This window comes from Lissotriton vulgaris, chromosome 8, assembly GCF_964263255.1.
Source record: "Lissotriton vulgaris chromosome 8, aLisVul1.2, whole genome shotgun sequence".
NCBI classification, from domain to species: Eukaryota; Metazoa; Chordata; class Amphibia; order Caudata; family Salamandridae; genus Lissotriton; species Lissotriton vulgaris.
In genome coordinates, this window is record NC_141696.1 from 1227556603 (window position 1) to 1227582013 (window position 25411).

Consider the following 25411-nt stretch of genomic DNA (forward strand, 5'->3'; position numbering starts at 1 on the left):
GCCGAGGGTCTGGCTCGGGCCTTAGAGCCCTGGAAATATGTGCTATGTAAATCATACAGCGAAGATCGCGTCAAAATATGACGGCCTCTTTAAAAAAGGTGTCGTTCTTTAAAATGTGAAGGCTTGGTGTTAAAGCTGCACGTTATCGCTCTGCACTGAGAAGGTTTTCTACAACTGGTAGCACACATATTTCAAAGTGTTTTCATACACAAAAAAGAAAAAAAAACACTTTGCGTTGTTGTAGCTGCTGCTTGCTACATGTTGGAATGTGTGTTCCAGCGGAGTTTCTTCAAGTTCCCGCCAGGCCGGAAGTCCCGCCCCCATCGCGGCGTGAGAGAGAAGCCACTGTCCGAGGAGCCCCGAGGGCTCCTGATCGAGTCCCGGTCCCGAGATGGGGGACCGGGTGAAGAGCGGCCGGGCGCATGAAGAAGGCGGGGCTCTCATGTGGTGAGAGTGCCCCGCAAAGCGCAACCGCCGCCCGAGAGGCACGCTGAGCACCGCCAGAACAGGTGAGTGTGTTGCGGAGGAGGAGGGGTGAGTGGGGGTGGGGTGTGCACGTGTGTCTGTTGTAGTGTGTCTGTGCGTGCGTGTGTCTGTCTGCACGTGTGTCTGTTAAAGGGGGGGTGCGCGTGTGTGTGTATGCAGTGTGTGTATGTGCGCATGCGTGCGGGAGCCTTTCTGTGCATGGGAATATCAGGCAAGGCGACGCGACGTGCGTGCTCACGAGCTACAATCTCCAGGAGGACAAGCTCGTCACAGTCTGCATACCACATTCCCCGGAAAGTGACAACATTAGTTGTCTCCCTAGACAGCAAAGCTTCGCTTTGCTTTCGTCTAGGCGAGACCTAAAAACTATTGTGTCCCTATGGACCATATGACACTGTGAGGCCACTGAGACCAGAATACCGGTGAGGCGCATGCCCTAGTAGTTAAGCACCATACCAGAATAGCTAACAGATATTTCCTCATGTACTCACAAAAGGCAAATATATTTTTAGTTGCAGACAACCTATTTCCGTGTCATAGTATGAAAAGGTTTTGTGCTTTTTTCCTAAATATCAATGTTCCCAAATCAAAAACAATTCCAATGTAATCATGTTCATTCTTACCTTGGAGGTCTGCAGCTTATAGGCTTCAATGCAACATTGTATGAAAACTTTCTTCTATCTCTTGATGCATCTAAAGACAAAGGAAGCAATTCAAGCACATGTGAACTATAGGATTTAGAAGTTCTACTTATCAAACCTAACTCTTTTTCCACACCCTTGTAAGTTAAAAAAATATATATAAAATTGCACCAGCCTTGTGGTTGAATCCACAACCTTCCTTAATGTCTCTTTTTCCTAACTGATCCAGGTTGGTGGCAGACATTTTGAATGCCTGACCGCCCAGTAATTTAAAATTTAGAAAAAGGAAAATTTCACCACGTTTTGCTTTTTTTGACTACCTGAAATTACTCAGATAAAGAGGGATTCCTTCACTGCCCGTGTGTCTTGTTGGACAGAAAAGAACTTTTATCACAGCCTATGTGTAACTGGATGATTGCAAAGTCTGAAAAGGAGGACTGCACTCTCACTTCTACCCGACACAAAAGAAACTATCTCTATGGTCTAATCATTAGACTATGGAGATACAGTTGACACTAATGCAATCTCACTGTCCTCAAGCAGGCTGCATGTTTATTCACGAAATAAGCGCCCTAATACACAAGCAGATACTTTTTATGGCTTCCTGAAATGATGTCTTGAAATGTTAGCAACATGGCTGTCTTAAGCTAAAGGAGATCCCTACATTGAAGTCCCCAACTCATTTCAAAGAAGGAATATGCTTTGGTATTCAGATATATTTCAGATAGTTTTCATAATTAATAAACTCAACCATCTAGGAGATTATTTTCACCCCAGATATAAGAGAGCATGATCCAAACATGATACATACCCCTCTCATTATCCCACAGACCACCTTGAACCAACTTACTATAGGTGGCCCTCACTCACATAAATACCTTCTGAACATTTTTAGGTATGCAAAGAACGTGACACATGCAAGAATTACCATTGCATACCACTATATTTGCACTAAAAAAGGAAAACAAAAACGGACTATCTATTCTTTACACAAATCACATTTATCTAGTACCAATTTTTGAATAACTTGCTATACATTACAACTATCCAAAACCTCCAGAAAATGATAGGAAGTTCATCATATTGGACTTCAACACCCTAAAGACAGAAATTAATATATTGTTAAACCATAATGGAAATATTGAGGTACAGACATCTGATTCAAATCGCTGATGGTTTTTAAAGCATATTTTATTTGTTACCGCTGAAAAACAGCAACACAAATTAAAAAGAAAAAAAACACAGCCAACCTAATTCATTTGACATGTAGTAAAAGGTTATCTTAGATCAATCCCCACAGAAAGAAGAAATCATGATAATACATCTCAACGCTCTTCTCTCAAGGAACCCCGGGCACCAATCTACAATGTTAATATACACTTTAAAATTCTAGAGTGTCAACAAAAAGCTAGCACTAATTGATCAAATGTCCTCTCAAACACAAGGGGCAATAGGAATTATCTGTTCCCAAATTTAATAATACAAATTCCAGTTTCAACTCACTCAACCTATTCTATAAATCTCCCCATCTGAAAAGGATTGTGAAGCTTACATCCCCTGTCCTGAACCCCAACCGTACCCATTTCTATACTATCCCTACCTTTGCTTATACATCCTACTATTACATCACCCATTACATCCTAAGCACTCCCTCCTTTCTCCAACTAAACAAGGCCAGAGACAACATGGACTACTTGAACTTACTGTGCTGTACACCAGATAGGCTCCTGTCTAAAATATGCATACTCTCCACTGACCTTCAACACACACGCTCCTCAACAGCCAAACACAAGCACAGTGTAATATTTGAATCGAAGATTTATAAAAATTCCTCTGCACCCTACGGCAACTCCAGTCAATGAAAACCTTGAACCAAAAGAACCTATCCTATGCTACAAGACTTTTGGGAATTCTAGATAATCAAGAGTAAGCTCTCGAAAACTCTCCTAAAAAGATTGCTCATGGCTCATTATATAACAATCATTTCAAGCCCCAGAAGATCTAAACAACAAATAACAATTGCTCATTTCGAATTGTTCCTTAAGAGATATTGACATCTTCTTCATCAGTGCCCTATCAACCCTCAAGAGTTTCCCACACAACTGTTTGGTGTCCAAAAACAATTCAGAAAAGGGGGTGGTGATGGACAAAGTATCTGAATTAAACAGAACACTCATACCCAGTCAAGAGATCAGGGCCTGGCCCAGTGCATCATGGGAACAGGGCAGACCAAACTACCGAGCCAATTCTTATACTGGGAAGGAAACAAGCTTCCGGGGACCGGTTTCTGGCATCACAGCCGTCTTCGGCCCGGCTAGCTTGAATCCTGATGGTGCAATGAGCAAGGGGCTCACATCTGAGTATACCCTTCCACGCTTATGGTGGACAAAACGATTCAGAAAAGGGGGTGGTGATGGACAGAGTATCTGAACTAAACAGAACACTCATACCCAGTCAAGAGATCAGGGCTTGATCCATCACCGTTTTTTAGCTCACTGCACCATCCCAGCTCAGAACATGGCTACATGCAAATTAGTCTGTCCCTGGCCCAGTGCATCATGGGAACAGGGCAGACCAAACTACCAAGCCAATTCTTATACTGGGAAGGAAACAAGCTTCCGGGGACCGGTTTCTGGCATCACAGCCGTCTTCGGCCCGGCTTGCTTGAATCCTGATGGTGCAATGAGCAAGGGACTCACATCTGAGTATACCCTTCCACGCTTATGGTGGACAAAACGATTCAGAAAAGGGGGTGGTGATGGACAGAGTATCTGAATTAAACAGAACACTCATACCCAGTCAAGAGATCACTGGGCCAGGGACAGACTGATTTGCAAATAGCCAGGTTCTGAGCTGGGATGGTGCAGTGAGATAAATAACGGTGATGGATCAAGCCCTGATCTTTGGACTGGGTAAGTGGTCTGCTTAATTCAGACACTCTGTTCATCACCACCCCCTTTTCTGAATTGTTTTTGGCCACTATAGGTGTGGCAGGGTATACTCAGACATGAGTCCCTTTCTCACTGCACCTTCAGGATTCAAGCAAGCCGGGCCGAAGACGGCTGAAATGCCAGAAACCGGTCCCCGGTAGCTTGTCTCCTTTCTGGTGAAGAATTGGCTTGGTAGTCTAGTCTGCCCTGTTCCCATGATGCACTGGGCCAGGGACAGACTGATTTGCATATAGCCAGGTTATGAGCTGGGATGGGGCAGTGAGATAAATAACGGTGATGGATCAAGCCCTGATCTTTGGACTGGGTAAGAGTGGTCTGCTTAATTCAGACACTCTGTTCATCACCACCCCCTTTTCTGAATCGTTTTTGGCCACTATAGGTGTGGCAGGGTATACTCAGACATGAGTCCCTTTCTCACTGCACCTTCAGGATTTAAGCAAGCCGGGCCGAAGACGGCTGAAATGCCAGAAACCGGTCCCCGGTAGCTTGTCTCCTTTCTGGTGAAGAATTGGCTTGGTAGTTTAGTCTGCCCTGTTCCCATGATGCACTGGGCCAGGGACAGACTGATTTGCATATAGCCAGGTTCTGAGCTGGGATGGTGCAGTGAGATAAATAACGGTGATGGATCAAGCCCTGATCTTTGGACTGGGTAAGAGTGGTCTGCTTAATTCAGACACTATGTTCATCATCACCCCCTTTTATTGAATGGTGTCCAAAAACAGCCACAAAATCGAAGACATAATCCACTATAATAATCATGACGTTTGCTAACAACGGCCAAAAAAGTCAAAAGAATAATAGATTTCAATATCATTGACTAACTCCCTTGCAGCACTGTTGTCCTTCAACCTAATGAAGATCTAAACTTATCTCGAATAGGCTGACTCAAAGATTAACACAATGACGCTTTGCCTTTGATCATTGATGAGTTGGTACTGCTGAAACGGAAAAGACAAAAAAACATAGATTATAAAAATTGATTTCAAATGATCTGAATGAAGAAAAGAGAGCTCTCAGATCTTATGAATGTGTCTGGTGATAAAAACCACTCTGGGGCAAACCAGAAAAACTACATGGAGAATGGAGAAATCAAATTTAAAGCTAAAGGAGCACTCTTTAAAAGAAAACACCGACTCAGCTAATAGTCATCCAATAAAACCTTTGAGACTGTCAACTAAATCAATAACCCCACTTCCCCTTGCACTGTGAACATCACCAATGAAAGATGTGAACATGATTCTTTATAAGCATGAAGAGAAGCCTCTTTATATCAAACAGGGTAAACCTGTTTAACCCTATTTCAATTTTGTTCCACGTCCATTGAATAAAAAACATGTGTATTATTCAGAAATCTACAGCCGCATGATCTTTTATCCGCCTAGATATGCTAGGCATATTTACAGAAGCAATTGGCAAAACTTGTTGTATTTTTTTAAATGAAATCTGCCAAATTCTTTTGGGACATGACATGACTGGGTCGCTTTAAAAACAGAAAAAACCCTACCTATTCCTAATTAATGTGGTTTCTTGTTTTGGCACCCAATGCAGCGCATAAACTAAACAGGCGCTATCACTTACTGTTAAAAAAAATGGTTTTGTCTTGATGTTGCAAGGCATAATAATTGTCAAATGATTAGCAAAAAGAGTAGGCAATGACTCTGGGTCCTGGCAAATAGCATTTTTGCAATAATCTCTTAATTAAGCAGGGTGTGGAAAATCATTCTGGATTCCTACATGAATCTCATGTTGATGCGAAATTGAAAGTATGCTAACACAATCTACATAATATTTCATGTGCTTTTGTTTTATAGACTGCTTTTTTAGATTCGATTAATTCAACCTATTTCATTTGTGCTAGGTTACTTAAGGTATTTAAAAGTGTAATTAAATAATTCTGTATAAATAATCATGCACTTGTGAGGGTTCTTAACTTCTGGATATGGCAGCTTCTATATTTCTCTATTCTTTTCCTTCATGAGCCTAATAAAATATTTCGGACATAACCAGTAATATGATTACCCTTGAGTACTCTATTCCATTCAGCAAGTGCAAGTGCCTGAAAATCAGCATTAAGATTAGGAGTATTATAATGAAATATAACCAGGAATGCCCACATATCCTAAACTAACTTTCCTTCATTGGTAACTTTCTTTCCCTTCTTAGCAGGTTAGAGCCAGAATATATTTTTTTTTCCCAAAAACAGCTGCTCACTTTCTAGAGAGGCCAAGGTACTGTTTTTCTTGATTGCACAGGCTGCAGCGATTTTTTTTATTTATTACATCATTCTGCAGTGACCAGGACAGACATTGAGCTGTCGTCAAGGCCAATTCACCAGTTGTGGTAACATTTCCTAGTCGGACTAGTGAAATAAACAATATGTGGAGAGACAGCAGATGCACACGATTAAGGGAGGTTTCCATGTCAACTACTTTCTAATTGGTTTCAGATGTGAGGATATCTACCATCCCAATTAATATTTTTTCCATTTTGACAAATTCACAATATGGCTGTACATCTTAATTAATATCTAATTTGGTGGTGTGCCAATCCAAGGAGTGATAATTGTAGCAAGATTTGCTAGTAAGCTAGGCATGCACCCTGAGACACTGGGGGCAAATCACCTGTGGGCTCGGGTACCAAGGTCCATCCAGTGCAGAGGATGAAGCTTCAGGCATGCTATTCAAATTATTACCAAATAAGTTTGAGACACGCCCTTACCCACTGTCACCCACCAAAACATCCACCCCCTTAACATCTGACCTTTTGCCTTGAATTGGCTCCTAGCGATGGCCCTCTAGCCATCGACACTTATCAAACTTTGTGCAGATGGCCGAATTTGTATCTGTGATAAAGAGGCTGGTCTTTGAAGTGAGTGTGCCAAGAGGCACGCTTCCCCAGGATCAAAGACTGTAGGCCCTTGGTCTCTGGCAACGCAACCTGCTAAACACCAAAACTGCCAGGTAGATAGAATTAGGCTCCCAGTACCCCTATAAAGTGGCAGTACTTTCCAAGAACTAGAACATCACACATTTTTGAAAAATGATGGGCAGAGTCTTAATGTGCAAGGTGGAGCAGCAACGAAAGTTAATCAATTTGTTCCAGACCGACGACAAAAGATTCTTTAAAGACAAGTTCCCCATTACTGTATTTTGACTTGGGCGTTACGATTAACTAATGGAGTTCTTCAGAGACACTTTCCCTTCTTGGAACGCTGAGGGCAAATGGTCATTTTCTTTATGCCAAAACTCTCGATAGAATAAGAAATAAGCAACAAGGTCTTTCACCCTCTATAACACTTTTGTTAAAATATGAAATATATTAGAAAGGGTTCATTACAAGTGAGAATAGTAATTTGTTTGTAAACATGCAGCAGTAATGTAATAGATGGCCAAATTTAAAGCAAAAATGAATACCATCTGGTGTGCTTGTCATAGCCTTAAATGAGGATGAACTCTTTGCCTCCATTGTTCTGTCAAATTCAGGCAGTAACCGTCTTTTAATTGGCGGCTCACCTAAAAAGAGACATAATTTAGCTAGACGTTGCATGGATATTCTTCAATTTAAATAAATCAAAAGTCATTTCCATCACACATTCATGAAAACAGTCAAAGCACTAATAGAAAATGTTACAGGAGTAAAATACACACCACTACTTATTTAATGCTACTTTAAAAAAATCTTGCTGGATACTCAGAATATAGCCACATTAATATCGAATCACTCAATTCTAGCTGAATGGTACCATGGTTACACTTTAGAAAAATAATTCCTATCTTACTCACAACACAAAGACCTGTAGAAAACTATAGTTTGCAAGTGGCACATTTAATATTTACCTACACTGGTTCCTAAGGGTGGAAGTATACTGCTAGCACGTACCAAATAAGAAGCCTTCTTCTGTTCTAAGTCTTTTCCCATTTTGCTTGTTTTCTTCTTCTGTTGGACATATTTCCTCAGCATATATCACAGAGTTTTCTGTCAGCTCTCCATCTTCCATGAAAGCTTTGGCACTCTCCATTGCTTCTTTGTCCTGACAGTTTTCTGGAGCTCTCACAAAGGAAGTAAATGGTGCATTTAGATTGTCTGTAGTATTTTCAGCTTTACGGTGTGGGTTGCTATGAACAGTGGACTTATTGTAATGTAACGAATTATGTTGTAATGCCGTGGGTATTCTTTCTTCACTCTGAAGAAAACGTTCATGCATTTCAGAGAAGTGCACAGTTTTTGAAGAGTTTTGAATAGACTTTTCTACTTGCGTTTTCTGGAGTGGGTTAGCAGTTCTTTTTTTCACTGATAGTGCTCCACGTTGAGGTAAGCTGCACATGTATGGTTCCTTTGGTGGAGCAGGTTGCGGTCCTTCACTGAGTGAATCATATTCAATGCTGCTGAGGTGATCACATTCTTTAAGCATGCTTTTAACTTTTTCAAGAGTGTCTTCCGAAACCAAAACCTCCTTTCCACTTGCTGTGCTAAATCCACTGTTAGCCTTTAAATGTACTAGCTTTTTAGAATCTGCACTATCTTGTGGTGTTGTTTGCTTAACATTTGTATTAAACGCAATGTCTTTTATTGCAAACATTGGGTTAACTTCTTTACATTGGGTTTTCATTGTAAATATGTCCTTGTTATCTGGTTTTGAGTTATTATTTTCAATTTCAATTTCCATAAAAAGTTGTCTTGCTTTCCTTAAGGAATCTTCAGAAAGTTGCACCGCTTTTCCACTTGCTGTATTAAAACCCCCAGCAAAATTCCCAATGCAAGTGGACTTGTCCTGACACTTAACAACACGGTTATCAGCAACTGAAAAACCAGATGACTGATCAGAGTTCTCAGTTTCCATGTCTGAAAATGTCTGTTTGACATGCTTTAGAGCTTTTTCTAGTACACCAACTTTTTTACCTTTGGCAGTAGAAAATGGAAACTCGATTGAACTTCTGGTGTGTTTCTCTTCAATAGGTGTAGGGTTTGTAATAAACATATTGTCTTTGTTTGCATTCACTAATTTATCATCATCTTTGTTTGGAAATTTCAAATTAAACTCACCTTTGTCATATGCTGGTAACCTACTTTCCATTTCCAAAAACATTTGTTTACCCTTCTTTAAGGACTCTTCAGAAAGCTGAACAGGTTTTCCACTTGCTGTACTAAAAAACCCTGTTTGTTCTAAAGAAGTATTTACTTTGTAAGTATGCTTATCCTGACATTTAGAAACATAGCTATCACCTGCCTGACCACCAGAGGTTTGTAACTTGTTCTCAGTTCCCCTGTCAGCAAATGTCATTGTGACATGCTTTATGGATTTTTCTTGTAAGTACCCTTGTTTCCCTTCGACAATGGGCAAAGGACACACAATTGAGCTTCTGGAGTCCTTTTCTTCAACAGGCATGATGTTTATATTAAACACACTGTCATTTTCTGCATTCATTGTTGTATCTTTCTTACATGAGGATTTTAATGTCAACATATCTTTGTCATTAACTGGTGAACTGCTTTCAATTTCCAAAAACAGTTGTTTGGCTTTTTTTAATGATTTCTCAGATAGCTGCACAGGTTTTCCACTTGCTGTACTAAACGGCCCTGTTTTATTTAAAGAATTATATGAAGGACCAGAATCTACTTTAGATCCGGAATCGTCATAACAGTTAGAAACATAGTTATCAGTTGTCTGACCACCATAGGTTTGTAACTTTTTCTCAGTTCCCATGTCTGCACATGTGATTCTGACATTCTTTAGGTAATTGTTTTGTACATCAACTTCTTTCCCTTTGTTAACAGAAAAAGAACAATCATTTTGTTTGCTGGTGAGCTTAGCTTCACTAGGCACACTATTAGATAACATAATGCTCCGAGCTGCATCTGCAGGTGCCTGGGAACAAGGAGCAGGAACTTCAACTTGATTTACCAAGGACATAGAAGTAATCTTTGGTAGAATAAATTCCTCACTATTACAAACTTCCTCAAATAACAGCTTGGCTTTCTTCAAAGATTCATCCGATACACTGACTTTTTTACCAGCTGCTGTGGTGAAAGCGATTCCTTTAAGATGTTTGATCCTGGCCTCCCAACTATTAATAATTGATTGTTTTCCCTTCAAATTGGTTTCTGAATAGGAATTATCATTTGTAACAGGAGTGTCCTGGGGATTGTTTTTAATGTGTTCATCAAATCTTTGTGTAGTTTGGCATGTGTCTTTTGAATTACTATGACTTTTATCCCCAATTATTATGGACTTCATCTTCTGTTCATGCAAAATAGTACTATATTCTGCTTTTACGTCAGATGAATTAGTATTGGAATCATTAAAATTATTCAAACCATAAACTTGCTTTGAATCTAGATTTTCTATTATTTCACCTACATTCATGATTTTATTAAACTCACCTTCTTTTGTGTTTAAATCAGTTATGTGTGTAGAATCCTCTACTAGAACATCTTGTCCTTTTGGAACTTTAACACTTTTGTTGAGGGCAACACCCCAAAAAATTTTTGAAACATCATTTTGAGCTATTCCAGCAAAATCACTTCTAACAAAAAGGTCCTTTCCTGTTTGAAGGGCAGATTTACTAAAATGTGTTAGCTTACCCTGTACGGTGGAAAATTCTTCAGAGGAATTACTGAGGCACATAGGAGATTTCTCTATACAGTGGAAATCAGAATTTTCTGACCCACTGTGAAGAGGATTTGATACTTCCAATTCGAGAGGATTTCTTACATTAATGTCTCTCTTGAACGGTTCTTTAGTGGGAACTTCCATATGCTGTTCTAGAGTAGATCCATATTTCACATGCGTAGGCTGTTTTCTGCTACTATTACATTTAAAAGTGGTATCTGAATAATATTCTTCGGGCAGTGACCCTTCAAGTATCTCATTAATTGTAACCAGGGGCTCATATTTTTCAATTTTATTCAAACTTACATTAACCTCATGTTTCATATCTACCAATGATGTATCTTCCAAATAAATATGTTTTATGTTAGTCAGTGATGGATCTGTAACTAATATCTTTTTTTCACTAGAAGTATGAATTCCTTTCATGCTCCCTTCAGGAAGTTTCATGTTGGAAGTGCGGGGATCAATAGTAATCACTGTATTTTTTAAATCTGAAAACTGAGTTTCTTGCACAACAGTGTTCAGTAGGACAGATGTGCTTTTGATTAGGCCAGTGTTTCTCCTGTGTATGCCATCTTCTATCAATGACTCACCTACCAATAAAGGGCTAGAACATTCTTCCTGTAATAGAATGTGTGCTTTATCCAAAGACTTTTTAGATAGCAAAATATTTCTGCCCCCAGCAGTTTGAAAGCCCCCGGGAACGTAGTTGGTATTTTTATTTACCTCTTTCTCAAGAGGCTCATGACTCCAACTTCCATCACTGGAACAGTTAAATGCATTAACAGTTTCAAATGTAGCCACTTTTTTTAACTCTACTGAATTGTGGGCGATTCCCGGTTGTAAATCATAGTTATGCAGCTCACCCTTAGAAGAAACCCTATTTTCTGATTGTCTGACATTTTCATCTATATGTTCATTGTGGATACTACTAACAAAACCACTGTTAATAGTGCTGTGTTCATGCTGGTCGTCTGTAATTATCCTCTCACAATTATTCATGTTGGGCTTTGAGATATTTTCATTCAGCTTGACCCAACTGTAAGACTTTCTCTTAGATGAGTCACAATGGTTCCCTGGCTGAAACCCACACGTAGCTTTATCAGTTCTAGTATGGGCATGTTTCTTTAAATTTCTTTCAATGCATTCCATTTCCTCACCAGCACCTAATGTGTCACTGGATAATTTTCCTGCACTGAGTCTAACATCATGATCAAAGCCAATCTTTTTGCCAGTAGCTAACCTAAAGCTTTTTGAACCGGTCAAACTGTCTTTAGGCACAGCATGTAAAGAGGCAAGAACACTCACATCTTCAACATTAACCTGTGGATGTACAAATGTCTTATATCCTAAATCAACAGCCTCGCGTTTAACACTGTGAGTCATTGCAGAGCTTTTGTTAAGGTTTGGCGTCCCAGATGGTTGTATGATATCAACCAACTGAACTTCAGTATCAAAGCTATCATTGAAATCCACATCTTTCCACATATCAGAATTGTTAAGTTGAGTCATTTCACATGCAGTCATAGATAATGCTTTTGTATCACTTGTTATGGCATTGCTTGTTTTTTTGAGCTGTGTAAATTCAAACTGGCTATAATTTTCTTCTAACATATGGGAGAGTTCTGTAATTTCTGCTTTTTGGCTCTCTGTCAAACTCTGGCTGGGCTGAGATAAAGATATGGTTGAAAGATTTTGAATAATGTGTCTAGTATCATAAGAACTCTGTGTTTTAATCAAAGCAAGATCCTTTGGCTCCCCTATCCCCAAAACACATGATTCATTAATGGCACTCTCTCTAGGAGAGGTTGCTCGAGCTTGTTGTACACACAATACTGAAATATTTTCCTCTACATGCTGACCAAGGTTATTTTGGAAATTGCCTTCAAGTTCTTTGAATATCATCTTGCCATTCTCTACTTGATTTTCTGACAATTGTATCCATTTGTTATTTGCAGTTTTGAAGCCACAAAAAGACACATTCTTGTTGGTCTCATTTAAAACAGGGAATATGTTTGATGTTTTGACAAAATCTGTATTTTTAGATACTTCTGTAATACACTGATTTTCAAATTTGTTTAACAGAATATGCTTCTTAGTAAGATAGCCACAAGTTTGGATTTGCATAACAGATTCAGTTTTAGATAAACAAGACGGAAACTTTGAACTAGACCCTATGAAGTCCATTTTGCTATCGTGTGTACTTATGTTCCCATTAAGGTACTGTTCTTCTATTTTTTTTACCAATATTTCGTCCTTTTTTCGTTTGTTTTCTGAATCATGTTTTAGTGCATGGCAGACCGTTTTAAAACCACCAACTGAAACATTTATTTCACCTGTAGAGAAACAGGTTTTATTTTCATGAACATGCATTCTGCTTCTATAAAACTCCTTTTGAGTGGCTGGGGTCTGTATTTTGGTTGCAGATTCGGATGTAATAAGCACCTGGTTTGGACCCAATTTATCAACAAAAGGAAGTATGGGTGGATCATGTATAGTGACTTCTGTGTGAACTTTTCCACTGAGGCAATGATCTTCGATTTCTTGACAAGTCATTTTGCTTTCCTCAATATTATTTTCTGAAATGTGCATCTTTTTCTCTAATGTGGTTTTAAATTCACTAGTATGATCATTTAAAACAGATGGGTTAAAATTAGGTAAAAGGTATGACTCTCCCAATTTGTTTCCATTTCCATTTTGACTACCTGTGTGATCATGATATTCAGACAAATGTACATTTTCATCAAAGGCAGACATTACTTTGACATCTGGTTTAATGTCCTTATTTTCATTTAATTTTTCAGCAGTATTGTGTTCTCCAATTTCTTGGAAAAATATATTGCCTTTTAGGATGTTTTCAGAACTGCCCGGTTGTTTAGTAGAATCTGTTCCAAATCCTTCCGCAAGACGATTTAACGAAGATTGAGAGTCAGGTAAAACTTTTGTATCCGCCTTAATGTCCACATTTTCACATTTGAGACCAGTGCTGCAATTGACAAATTCTTCAGACTGTTGTCTACCTTTCTTTAGTTCCTTTTTTGAGATGTTCAACTGATTACTCATCACTGTTTTAAATTCAACAGAAGGCATATCAGTAGTTTTTTTATTACAAACCGAGAGAAATAGTGAATTCCCCGGTGAAGTGAGGTTTTCTTGATTTTCTGTACAAAACCTATCTTCAATTTCTTTGAACAATCTTTTGCCTTTTGTGGCATTGCCCATACTGATGTGAATTGGCCTATCAGATGCAGTTTTGAAGTCGCCAACACTGACCTTAAATGTAGATGCAAAAGTAGCAAGAGTTCCATGTGAAAAAGTACCTCCTAACTGCTTAATTTCTATTGCAGGGTTTGAAAATGACTCTGTGGATCGGCCCAGTTTTTCTAATAATCTCTCTGTGGAAGGAAGTTGTGATTCGGTAATGTTCTTGCAAGGGACAAAACCTGCCCCTGAAGGGGCATGTGGTAAAAACCATGTAGGAACATCGTTTGGGATCACATTAAAAACTGTCTGCTCCGGTTTTTCTTTCGAGTTAGGTTTTGAGACGGGGGGAGCTTGAGAAATTACTTCATTTGAAAAACTGCATTCTGTGTTATCAAACAACTTCTGCACATTTTCTATATTTTCGCTACAAATAGTAATTGTCTTCTTGCTTGCATTTTGAAAAGACACTGCATTACTTGCCCCCTCAGCAGCAATGCACTTTGGCCGCTGAACCGCCCCAAGTGAATGCAAGTTTAGGTACAGGTCTTTTTCTTTCTTAGGCAGAGAACAGACACATTTTGCCTTCTGAGTGGGCGAAAGGAGGTGACATAATGCACAGTTTGTACTTGGTACCATCATGAGTTGTTTTAAAGCAAGATCAGAAATACAATTTTCGTCGGCTGATACATTTTGGCAAGTCGTCTCTTCATTCTTCCTATCTTGGATCAGCATTATATTCGAATCACAGTTTTCTAGAGTGTTGATGAACTCCAGACTACTAGAACACATTTCCACGCTGAATGGCTCTTCAAAGTGATCTTTCTGACAATCAAGTTCTGAATCCTTACTGCAACCTGAAACTAAATTGGTGTTCTTGGCAAACTCAACTGTATTATCCACATTGCTGGGTTCAATTCTGGAGCGCTTTGCTGCAAGGAGCGCTGCTGCGGCCAAAGCCTTCCGTTTTATGCTAGAATCATTTCTATTTGTCGTTTCCATTGATTGCTTCTGCTCAGAGACAGGTGACAAACCTAGCTTTGCAGCAGTTTGCAAAGATGCTGCTTCTTTAAAGGTTGTTTCACTTGTTATTTCATCATCATTATTCTTGTAAAATATTTTATTTATTTGATTTGTTTCGATATCAATTTTGCAACATATCTTTTTTTCAGAGGATGTGTCAAACCTTGAAGTTTTTGCACCTGCAAAAAAAAGGAAAACTGAGGAAATGCAGTTCATTACACAGACCATATACACAAATTTACTACAAGTTATAGTTGGCTTGCTTAGTGCATCAAATATGTGGCATGTGCACTTTTTTTTACGACTTTGGTTACCTTCTCTTACATCGATTACTAATACATGCGTTGTTAATACTGTATTTTACTGGTGAATAGACTGCTAAAGAATATTGAAGTGAATATCAAAAACCGGTCACACCACTGCGTGAACATACAATGTGGGGATCAGAGACTATTCCTATGCATTAATATGACATATCAAAACTGCAGGCTATCTATGTATGTGGTTAACCACATTCTCCTGAAAATACTAAGGAATTGGGTTCCCTGTGAGTGTGACAGGGCTCATATTCCCTTGTTTCATAAACAATCGGGAAAAAAGTCCCTTAGTGAGTTAAGCCCAAGTTTAGACATTTCATGAACACAGGTTCTGATCATGTGTGTCTGTGTGTACCATGGGTGTTTAAGAACATCCTTTCAGGACTAACAGATCTGCACGCGTTGCTTTGTCCAATTTTGGAATGGAGGCAGTTGTTTATAACTTGAACAATGACTATAGCAAACACGTTACAGAAATATGCAAGAAAATGCAGAGCCTTTCCTTTGCACCTTGATCTGCTGTAAGAAGGCCAATTACATGAATAGTTTTTAAACCACCATTCAACGATGTCATTGTAGCAAAGGACAATCATTCTAGGGGTCAAAAACAGTTGCTCTTTGTTTTGGATTTTGTAGTGCATAGACCTGAATTTCTCAAATGTATTTTAATGGTGGCTTTTGTCATAGTAAGACAACTAAACAATCTGGAGATGTCCCAGCTAACTACACGGGAAAATCACATTGTTTAATTTGAACTATTTAATCTTCTTTTCTTTCAGTCTGTTGAATGAACATATTTTTGTACAGACAAAAACTGTATGGTTCTCTGGTGGTCGATTATGCAGAAAAACAAGACACTATCAGAATGCAGGCCTCAAATAGGTCTTTAAAGTGGATGACATATCAAAAACTCCGGTCACTTCACAATCACTTTATTAAATACAGATTATAAACTACACAGTAAAGGCTCAGCCAATTGGATCAACATTGTGGGCCACGCCCCTGTCTTTGGATCAAACCAGTTTTCCCAGAATTTGAACCATGTTCATAAATACTCAGGTTATGGCTGAATTTATTGATCTGGTGTCAATACACTATCCCGGAAGGTATTATCCTATTGGACACAAAAAAGGCATTTGATCTTGTGAGCTGGAAGTTTTCATTTCATACTAAGAGTAACTTCGGAGTTCCACCTCAACTCATGAGGTGGATCCAAGCCCTTATACCAAAGCATGGGCCCAATTGGTTATTAACAATTCGCAGGTGGGGATATAGTGTTGGAGCAAGGTACCTATCAGGGGTGTCCCCTCTCGCGACTATTATTTGCTTTGGTTATAAAACCACTGGCCCAGGCCCTGCGTCAAAGTAGACAGATTTCAACACCTGTATTGGGCTACACGCAGATGAGGGGTATTGTATTTAACATCAGCATTGGATAACATAAATATGGCCCTACAAATAATAAAGGCTTTTACTGCCCTGGAGGATTATGAGATAAATGAAGCCAAGACAACATGTTTATTTTCCAATGTCTCTGCAGAAGCTCTTTCTCCTGTTCTGAAAGGGAACTATAAAATGGGCACAAAGAGATAGCTAGGGACATATTTTTCAGATAGACAGGGAGAGTTTTTCGGGATAACTAATCCAGTCCTGAAGAAGACAGATAACATTTTGGAGATTCTGAGGGGACTCCTGCTCTCGTTAATTGCTAGAATTGCACTCATTAAGGTGTCAATTCATCTTTGTTTCTGTTTCTTTTTCTTGCTGTCTCCTATAAACTAGATAATTCTTATTTTGTTTAATGGGACCAGATTGTATGTACATTTTTGTGGAACCAAAAACTCCCTCAAGTCACTCTGAGTGTTTAAAATTGCCCATTGGCAAGAGTCGGCTGGGACTCCCAGATGTACGATGCAAAACAGCTGTGCTGTCTGCCAGCGGAGTCCTCCAGTTTCGACAATACAGTCCTGCATGAGATGTTGAAAGTCCTGAATATTCCCAACCTATCCTGGTGTGTGAAAACCCCCAAATGCCCTAAAAAACAGTAAGACAAAAACCATTATCCCAAACCGAGGCATTGCGGCAGAAGATCTTTTGAAGTCAGGGCATACCCACCATAAATGCTGAAACACCGGTAGGTTCCTGTCGTTTTTGTTTCCTGGTTTGTCCTCAAATTAAATGCAATGAGTAGATAAGAATAAAATGAAGATTTGGGACCTTTTCGTGGGTCTCGTTTTTAAGTCCCCACAGGTATTTTTAGGCAAAATGCTCCATAGCCTGCACCGCCTCTACATGCATGCCCAAAGAACAGCGATCCTCTGTTATATTTTAACAGGTTTGATTAAGATCTAGCATGGATGGACTCTATTTTAAGATTTATGGTTTATTATTGGGATGGTAATTTAATTTATATGTGGCTTCTCTGATATCGACAGAAAGATTGGTTTATACTGTTCCCCTGTAATCTGCTTTCCTAATAACAAAAAAAGAATGGAGGTCAATATTAGACATTTCAGAGGAAAACAAAAATTCAGTGGTCCCTCACCTTTTGATCCTGACAGAGTAGCTAATGACCTTCATGGGTTACTTGCCATCTACTAAAGTGTAATAACTTACGGTCAGAGTCAACGTTGTTCTCGGGGAAAACAAAGCCAGTAATTTGGAGAAAGAAGACCACAGATTATTTACTTTACATAGTCCAAGGAGGGCATGTCACTGAACAAGGCAACTCGCATCTTCCCCATCCCTGATAATCTGGAGAAAGAATTGCCACTCTACTTTTCCGTTTCTGTAAGAAACAAGCAAGCACCCATTCCCAGATGGTCCTTTGTTTCACAAGCTCAGAATCGTAAAAATGTGTTTAAAGTAACATCATGAAATCAGATTACATTTCTTTTCGAAATCAATGTAAACCTAAAAACGTAAAGGGTGTGAAAGAAACCCAGCTCTATGGGGAGCATCTTCATCAGGTTCCTTTGCAAATAGTCATGGCATTGTTATGGTATCTGCACTAGTAGACTCTTGCACACATGTAGACTCCTGCACACATGTAGAGAGTGGCCTATCAGCTAACTTGCAGGCTGAAGAAATATAATCAAGAAAAAATATTATTATTTTAGTGCAATACCAGAAATTTCGAACAATTTCAGCTAAATATTAAGACAGGTCTAGTTTAACTGGGTCGTACAGACATATTGAGGAGGCAGGACAAGGCTCACAACATTAAGTTACTGTAAAGCCACGAGGGACAAGTTGGACTTTTCCAGACATCCTAACTCACTTGCTGGAGACAATGGAAGGAAAGCAAATATTGACAAAGGAAATCAGGCTTTACTTGATGTGCAATAGAAAAATAAAGCATGTTTGAGGCAGCCTCAATGTCTTTCTAACGAACATTGGAGGCAGTTACACACCTGGAAGAAGGTCATAACTTGAGGAATCTCCAGGAAAACATATCCAAGAGAACCCTACTGCACCACTAACGCTAATCTTCCTCAAACTATATTATGCCTTCTGTTTGCGGACCCAGCTCCTCATCTGCCCTCTTTGTTACCACTATATTGTGGCTAACTAAGGTTTAATCACCTTTTCTGCCTTCATTCTTCACCACACTGCAGCTCAAGTGATCCCGGCTCCTGCTTAGTCCAGCTCTACATCTCACCCTACTAACCATACAAACACAAATAAGTCTGTTAGATTAATTTATAAAATATACTCTTACCACGTTAGAATTTACAGAATCTGTACTGGTCCCCTACAAACTTAAATGAATGAAGAATTTACGCAATTTAGAGAACACAGACTTCAGTTTATCTGTGCAGGTGCTCCAACATACTCCTTAAGTGATATGGTGCAGTGCTCAGGTATAAGGTGATAGATTGAGACAAAAACGCAAATATACACAAATCAAAATAGAAGCAATCCTGCTTGGTGTATCAAATATACAAGGAAATCTACAGAAAAAAATCCTTCAATGTTCCGATTTGTATTTTTTTTACTGAAAGTTAAATCAACAAACCCAGGCAATTCAATTTAACAGGATGTTGACGTTTCAGCCCATCTACAGTAAATGATTCAAGAAACGCGGATCGAAATTGGTAAAAGTAGATATTGCGTTTATATTGTTTATCATGCCCAGGACTCAAATGAATAAGGGTTTACCCCATTGTATATTCTAGGTATCACCCTACTGAGGCAGTCTTGGCTCCTGCTCGCTTGTCACCCTTGATTATTTAATGGATTTTGGGCTCGAGCACTGCTTTTCAGAGGAGCTTCACCTTCAACCTGCATGTCTACCAATACTTTTTTTTTTACGGCCAAGCCCTCTATCCTGCATAGTGCATCATCACTACCACCGACAGTTCTGCTACGAGTACTACTATGACCAGCATTGCCACTACCAGCAACACTATCATTGCTACCTGCAACACGTATCACCAACCACACCTATTTTAATCACCACTACTACCACCATTACCACAACCAGTATCTCCATAACCGATGCCACTATTACCAAAACTACCACCATTACTACACCATTACCCATACGCCTCCTACCAAAGTTATCACCGCTGTCAACATTATTCCCACCACCAACACTATTACCACAATTATTACCATCCCCATTATTACGGCCAATTACCAAAGCCACCACATCTACTAGCAACACTATCATTTACCACCAGTACCATTACCTTCCTTCTCACAACCACTATCACCACCATTATCATGCCTACTACCAATCTCACCGCCACAAATACTACATCCACTTCTACCACCATAACCATTACAAACACCACCATGTTCACAAGTGGTTGTATACCATTGTGTGTTTGACTTTGTTATGCAGTGCATGTTTTTAAGAGAAGCGGTAAAGTATGCCTGTGCGTGAAAGATAATGTGTGTCCAATAAATCATATAAACAAGCAGTGGGAAAGCCAAAAGGACTGAGTTTAATGCACAATTGCATGCAGCGCTCAGAGGAAGACAGAGGCAAGCAACAGTAGCTCACAGAGAGGGTATAGGTGCAAAGCTGTCCCTTCTGCAGTTCAATGCAAACACTTGAGTGTAGGCAGAAGGCTACAACCAACATGCCCATAGTATTAGAAAAGAGATTAAAACACTGCTGGGCAAAGCCATTGGCTGAAACAGACTGCTCTTTACATATTGTTAGCAATACATCTGTTTGAAAACGCCCAGACTTTATAAAGTCAGACCTATTGGCTTTGCCAATATTTGTGTAATGTGTGTGCCCTTGAACCTTACGCCCCATATCCCTAAAAACTGATAAAAGTAACAATCATGCTGGACTGAGCTAGGTACACATCTGGGTGACTAATGTCAAGTCTCATTTACATTAGCTTCCCAAACCTTTGCTGTAAACCCATTTAAAGGCTTAGATAAGAAATCTAAAAACAATTAATGTAAAATGAAGTCCCACACTGAAAACGAAAGGTGTAAAAATACTATTGAGACATACCTTCATCATCGTCGTTGGCGGAGAATGTTTTGTCCTCAGAAGTAGATAGTGCACAAATGGAGGACTCTGATCTGAGGTTTGTAGTGTCTTTCTGTTTTTTCTGAACCGAATTGTCGTGTATGGAATAAATAAACTTTTTGGGCTGTTTTTTCAAACGGGACAGAATGCCTTTGCTCTTCATTTGTGGCTCTGCCGCTCTCGTTGGACTATCAAGGCACGGGAAATGTCTGCTGTCGGCACATTGGTCACATTTTTTAGAGGTACAATCACCTGGCAAATCCCCATGAAAGCGGCTTTCTAAGAGGCCAGTGTCATTCCCTAAGGATTTCTTTTGCAGACAAAGGCTGGTGTTTTCTATCAATTTGACACTGGAAATCGGTCTAGGTGTCTGACTTTTCGGAAATGTTGGACTTGGGGATCTCTCAAATACATCATCTGGAGAAGAGATATCATGGATTGATTCCTTACAAATAGGCACAGGGGGCTGCAGTTCAGGAATAGTAGGATCATTTTTAATGTGTTCACTTAAATTGAAATTCAACTCTCTTTTCACTTGAGGCAAACAATCAACTTCACTGGAGACTTCCAAATTACTGTTGACCGTACATTCTTTGTCTTCCGCAAACCTTTCTTCTATATCTTTCATGCTGGGTAAATCGACTGCTGAAGGAGTGTAATAGGACATATCCTCCAATTGAGTCACATTTAAACCAGACAGGTTCAGCTTCGACCACTGGGACACTGAGGAACATGGGATATCCTCTTGTGTTGCTCTGTCACAAATAGTTTCATCATGCTTTTTGACTGTTGATTTATTTTCCACAGAAACGCAGCAGGTGGACGAATCAAAGTGGGTTTCCATCCTTTGTAAGCAAATATCACTATTAATGCTACCAGGTAATTCACCCATTTGACCCACAATGGATCCAGATTTTTCTATCTGTTTTCTCCCTACGCCGTTAACTGTTTTGACTTTTCTGAGCCCAGAAGGTTTTCCACTAGTAAAAAACACTGAAAGAACATCTTCCATGCCATCCAACACATTTTCCACAGTCTTGCGCACTTCTCCTTCTTCCAGAGCATTCGGTATTGTCTGTTTCCACCCGGACGTTGTTATTACTGGCATTTTATTTTCACAGGCCTGTGCTTCTTCTAATATGGTCGCCATATTTTGTTTGGTAGCCACTAAATGACAGTAAGTGACAGAACAGAAAGAAAAATTTAGAATATGCAATTATTCACATTATAATTAGCATTTTTTCATGGCAAACACAAATCAATGTATTTACCTGGGAGTCCAAGGACTCGAAAATTTAAATAAGTGTCAATCTGAGGTGAAGCATACTTGAAAATGTATCTCAATCTTCTTGCATTCCTTCAGTAATTTACAATCAATTACAAAGAAGAGTTGACATTCATAGGACATGCAGAGAAAGTATGGAGGCTAATGGCATCCTGCCATTCAATTTGTACCCGAGACCATGAATTCAGCGTAGCATCGGGCTGTTGTGCGAGTGGTCAATATCTTAGTGAAGGAGATATTGGAAATATAAAAAGTTTAAAATGACTACTCTTTAACTCGAGTATTTTGATGTTGTTCCTTACTCACGTTATACAATTACCGCAGTGATTCTAAAGTTTTCAAAAAGAGGCAATTGTCAGTAATGCAATTACCCAGTATGGCTCTCTTTATGGCGTTCACAAGCTTTAGAAACTTACATTAATCAAGCACAAGAACCCAGACAACTTTTTAAATTAATACTTACATTTTTTTTTAAACTGATGATTGTTCAAAGATGCTTCTGCTGGTGGACACTAGAACTCTGCTAATCTTCATGCCAGGACCAACGACTCGGCTGCTCTCAGTGGGTAGAATCCTGCTGCATCTTCATCCCTGTGCTTTTCCAAAGATCTGCAAGTACGGTGCCGTGCTTCCTTCGAGTCACCACAGACTCAGCCTGCATCCTAGCCTGAAGGAATCTCCCTTGAAGTGAAGGAGTCACTTTCCTGCACCTGCATGCTCCTGGACATCAGGTTTGCTGATCATTTTGCCCCATTGACATCACCCCGCTCTGCAACACGGGTGGTGGTTTGTTAGTACTCTAGGGGCCTGACCAATCTTCCCTCCATGTTGGGAGACTGTAATCCCTCTTCAGCCAACGTAGGCCACCTCCCTGTGCTCAGCATCTGCTTGTCACCAAGGCTTGTTGGCTCTCTTCACTGAAGCTCTTCAAGCTCCAAGTAGCCCTTGCCTCCAGCACTACACAGCTCCAAGATTGTCGTCCTTCCTGCAACCGCTGCATCGTGAGCGTTCGTCTCCTGTGTGCTAATGGGGCTTTCTTGCGACCTCCAGTGCCTGCTGCCAGAAGGGCCTCGAAGGGGCTCCATCAGTTCATGCTGGCTCTCCTACATGCTGAGGGCCGGCCCTGACTCCCGCTTGCCGGATTAGTCCCACAGAACTTGCTGGTCTGCAACAAAGCATCTTCTCCGGGGAACAGCTGTTTGAGGTTGCCAAGGCTTGATGGTGGTCCTGCCGGCCACTGACATACCAGCACTCGTCGACCGGCGTGGAACAGCTTATGAAAGGCTCCTGACCTCCTACAACATCGCTTGGCCTCCACAGCTGCTCCTTCTTCTACTCTGTGCTACATCAAGAATCTTCAACTAGGGCTGGTATTGTGCTCCTGTGCATCCTGGTCCCCTCTGGGTGGTTTCGACTCTGCTCCCACTGCTTTCAGGTTCTTCTCGTCTGGATTCTTCCTCCTGGTTCCACCGGCCTAGTCCACAAGACTTTGTATCTCCTGTACTTCTGTGAATCTCCATTGGCGTCCACAGAAGTTTACGACACCACTTCACACCTATGCACCCGGACTCCCTAGTGCAGGTATCCTTATCTTCTGGGTATCAACGGGTGGGGTGACTCCCCAACCTTCACTTTATTTTAACAGCAGCCTTAGTCAAGAACAAATTACCCTTTCCCAGAAACCACAAGGGAAAGCAGAACAACAAAATATCAACCAATCAGTTTACTATCTATATATTATAGTCCATCAGCACTGTTCATGCTCCCTCTTTATTCTCCCCTTCAGCAGCCAGCAGTTAAGTGTCTTGACTCTCTGGTTCTTCTGAATGTTTAAAGAGAATGTTTGACATTTATGGTGAAATTTACTATGCGCTCGTATTGTGGGTTTGATTCTGCCTCTTGTGCTTGGCTTAGGTTTGGTTTGGTTTGGTTTGGTTTGGTTTAGTTTAGTTTACAGGTTGCTGCGGTAGCGACTGTCAGTGCTCCTCACGCGGCTTGTCTACTGCTGTACGATTATGGGACCAAGTGGCAGCAGTGCTGACCGCCGGTTGTTAGAGAGCACTCGCAGGCTAGCAAAATACTCTTCTGGCTCCGCAGGCGTTTCACACTTTGTTATCCATTTATGGGGAATCTGCCAAATGCACTGTGGAGCCATGGCCGAAAATGAGAGCCCCATTAGCCTGGAAGCCTTGATACCGGTGTTTACGGGTCCAAGTAATCAATCCTACTGGGGAGAGCTTCAGTGCAGTGACCGCCATGCCCACCATGGGGACGAGTCTGTAAAATGTAACCCCTCAAGGCCCTAGAGTCTGGCAGCAGGTCCAGTGCAGCCTGCCATTCAGCCCATGTGCCATATAACGTTGTATGGTGGGGATAATTATTTTCTTAATACCTCTATTTGCGCAGCTGATTCCCTAAGGGCCTATAGTCACATTGAGACTGCTAATTGCCTTGTGTTCCACAGCCTGGTTGCGATTACAGTCCTTCTCCTGCCACAGCGAGTAGGCCATTTGGCACTGCAGGGTCAGCTCAGGCTGTATACTCTTAAGAATTGAATATGGTGTTTGTCCCAGCTGTCTGAGTATGTGACTTTTCCTTATCTGCTAAGTTTCCTAGTGCCACTTCAAGTCCTACCATGCAGGACTCTGAAGCCACATATTTTGAGGAGTTATCAGCCTCCTCTATGCATCTGAATGATGAATTCTTTGAGGTGGTGGAGACCTCCATATTAGCACGCAGTGTCCTTCGCGCTGACACCCCTTGAGAAGAAAATAGAGAGGCTGACGAAAATGCATAAACAAGGTCCCCTAATGGTGCTAGAACCCCCCCCCCAGTCAAGCGCCCTGTGGACCAGGGCATGAATAAGGATACTTTTGAGCTTTTCAAGAAGGCCTTCCTCCAGTTACAACCATAGTTCCCTGCTTCAGACTTCATCGATACCCAGTTAGGGGGTGGGAGACGACTCATGGCGATTCGGACAGAGATCTTGGCACCTCTAGGCCGCGGCACCCTTCCATGGATGAGGAAGCGGGAACATGCTCTGCTCCCACTCCGCAAGATGACCTGGTGGCAGATATGTTGGACCGAGACAACTTGCTCCACCCCTAGGTCTAAAATGTGGTCCCCCACTGAAAAGGTGGCAACTGCATTGCAAGTTGTTTGTGGAAGCCCCTAGACAACAATATCTGAGCATGCATGGGGGTGGAGTGTCCCCAGCCTTCACTGGAGGGCAAGATGGCCCTAACGCCAAAGATAGACGAGAGAATGAACACCTTCTAGACAAAGTATATTAGAGGCCCTAAGAAGGGCATCAACCACCACTCCTGGCGGTCATGCCAAGATCAGCTGTCAGACGTGTCAGAGCCCATCACCAACATCCTTGACATGGCAGTGAAGACAG

At 40.6% G+C, this 25411-nt stretch overlaps 1 protein-coding gene across 1 annotated transcript in view; it reads right to left on the reverse strand.

Annotated features, from left to right (window-relative positions):
• The window catches only part of BRCA2 (BRCA2 DNA repair associated), a 616646-nt gene that overhangs the window by 444605 nt on the left and 146630 nt on the right, over nt 1–25411 (reverse strand). The window contains exons 11-14 of the mRNA XM_086935127.1: nt 20709–21893; nt 7958–15091; nt 7492–7590; nt 1110–1179 (exon numbers count right to left, since the gene is read on the reverse strand). Coding sequence (XP_086791253.1) covers nt 1110–1179; nt 7492–7590; nt 7958–15091; nt 20709–21893 — 8488 coding nt within the window. The remainder of the gene's footprint in view (nt 1–1109; nt 1180–7491; nt 7591–7957; nt 15092–20708; nt 21894–25411) is intronic.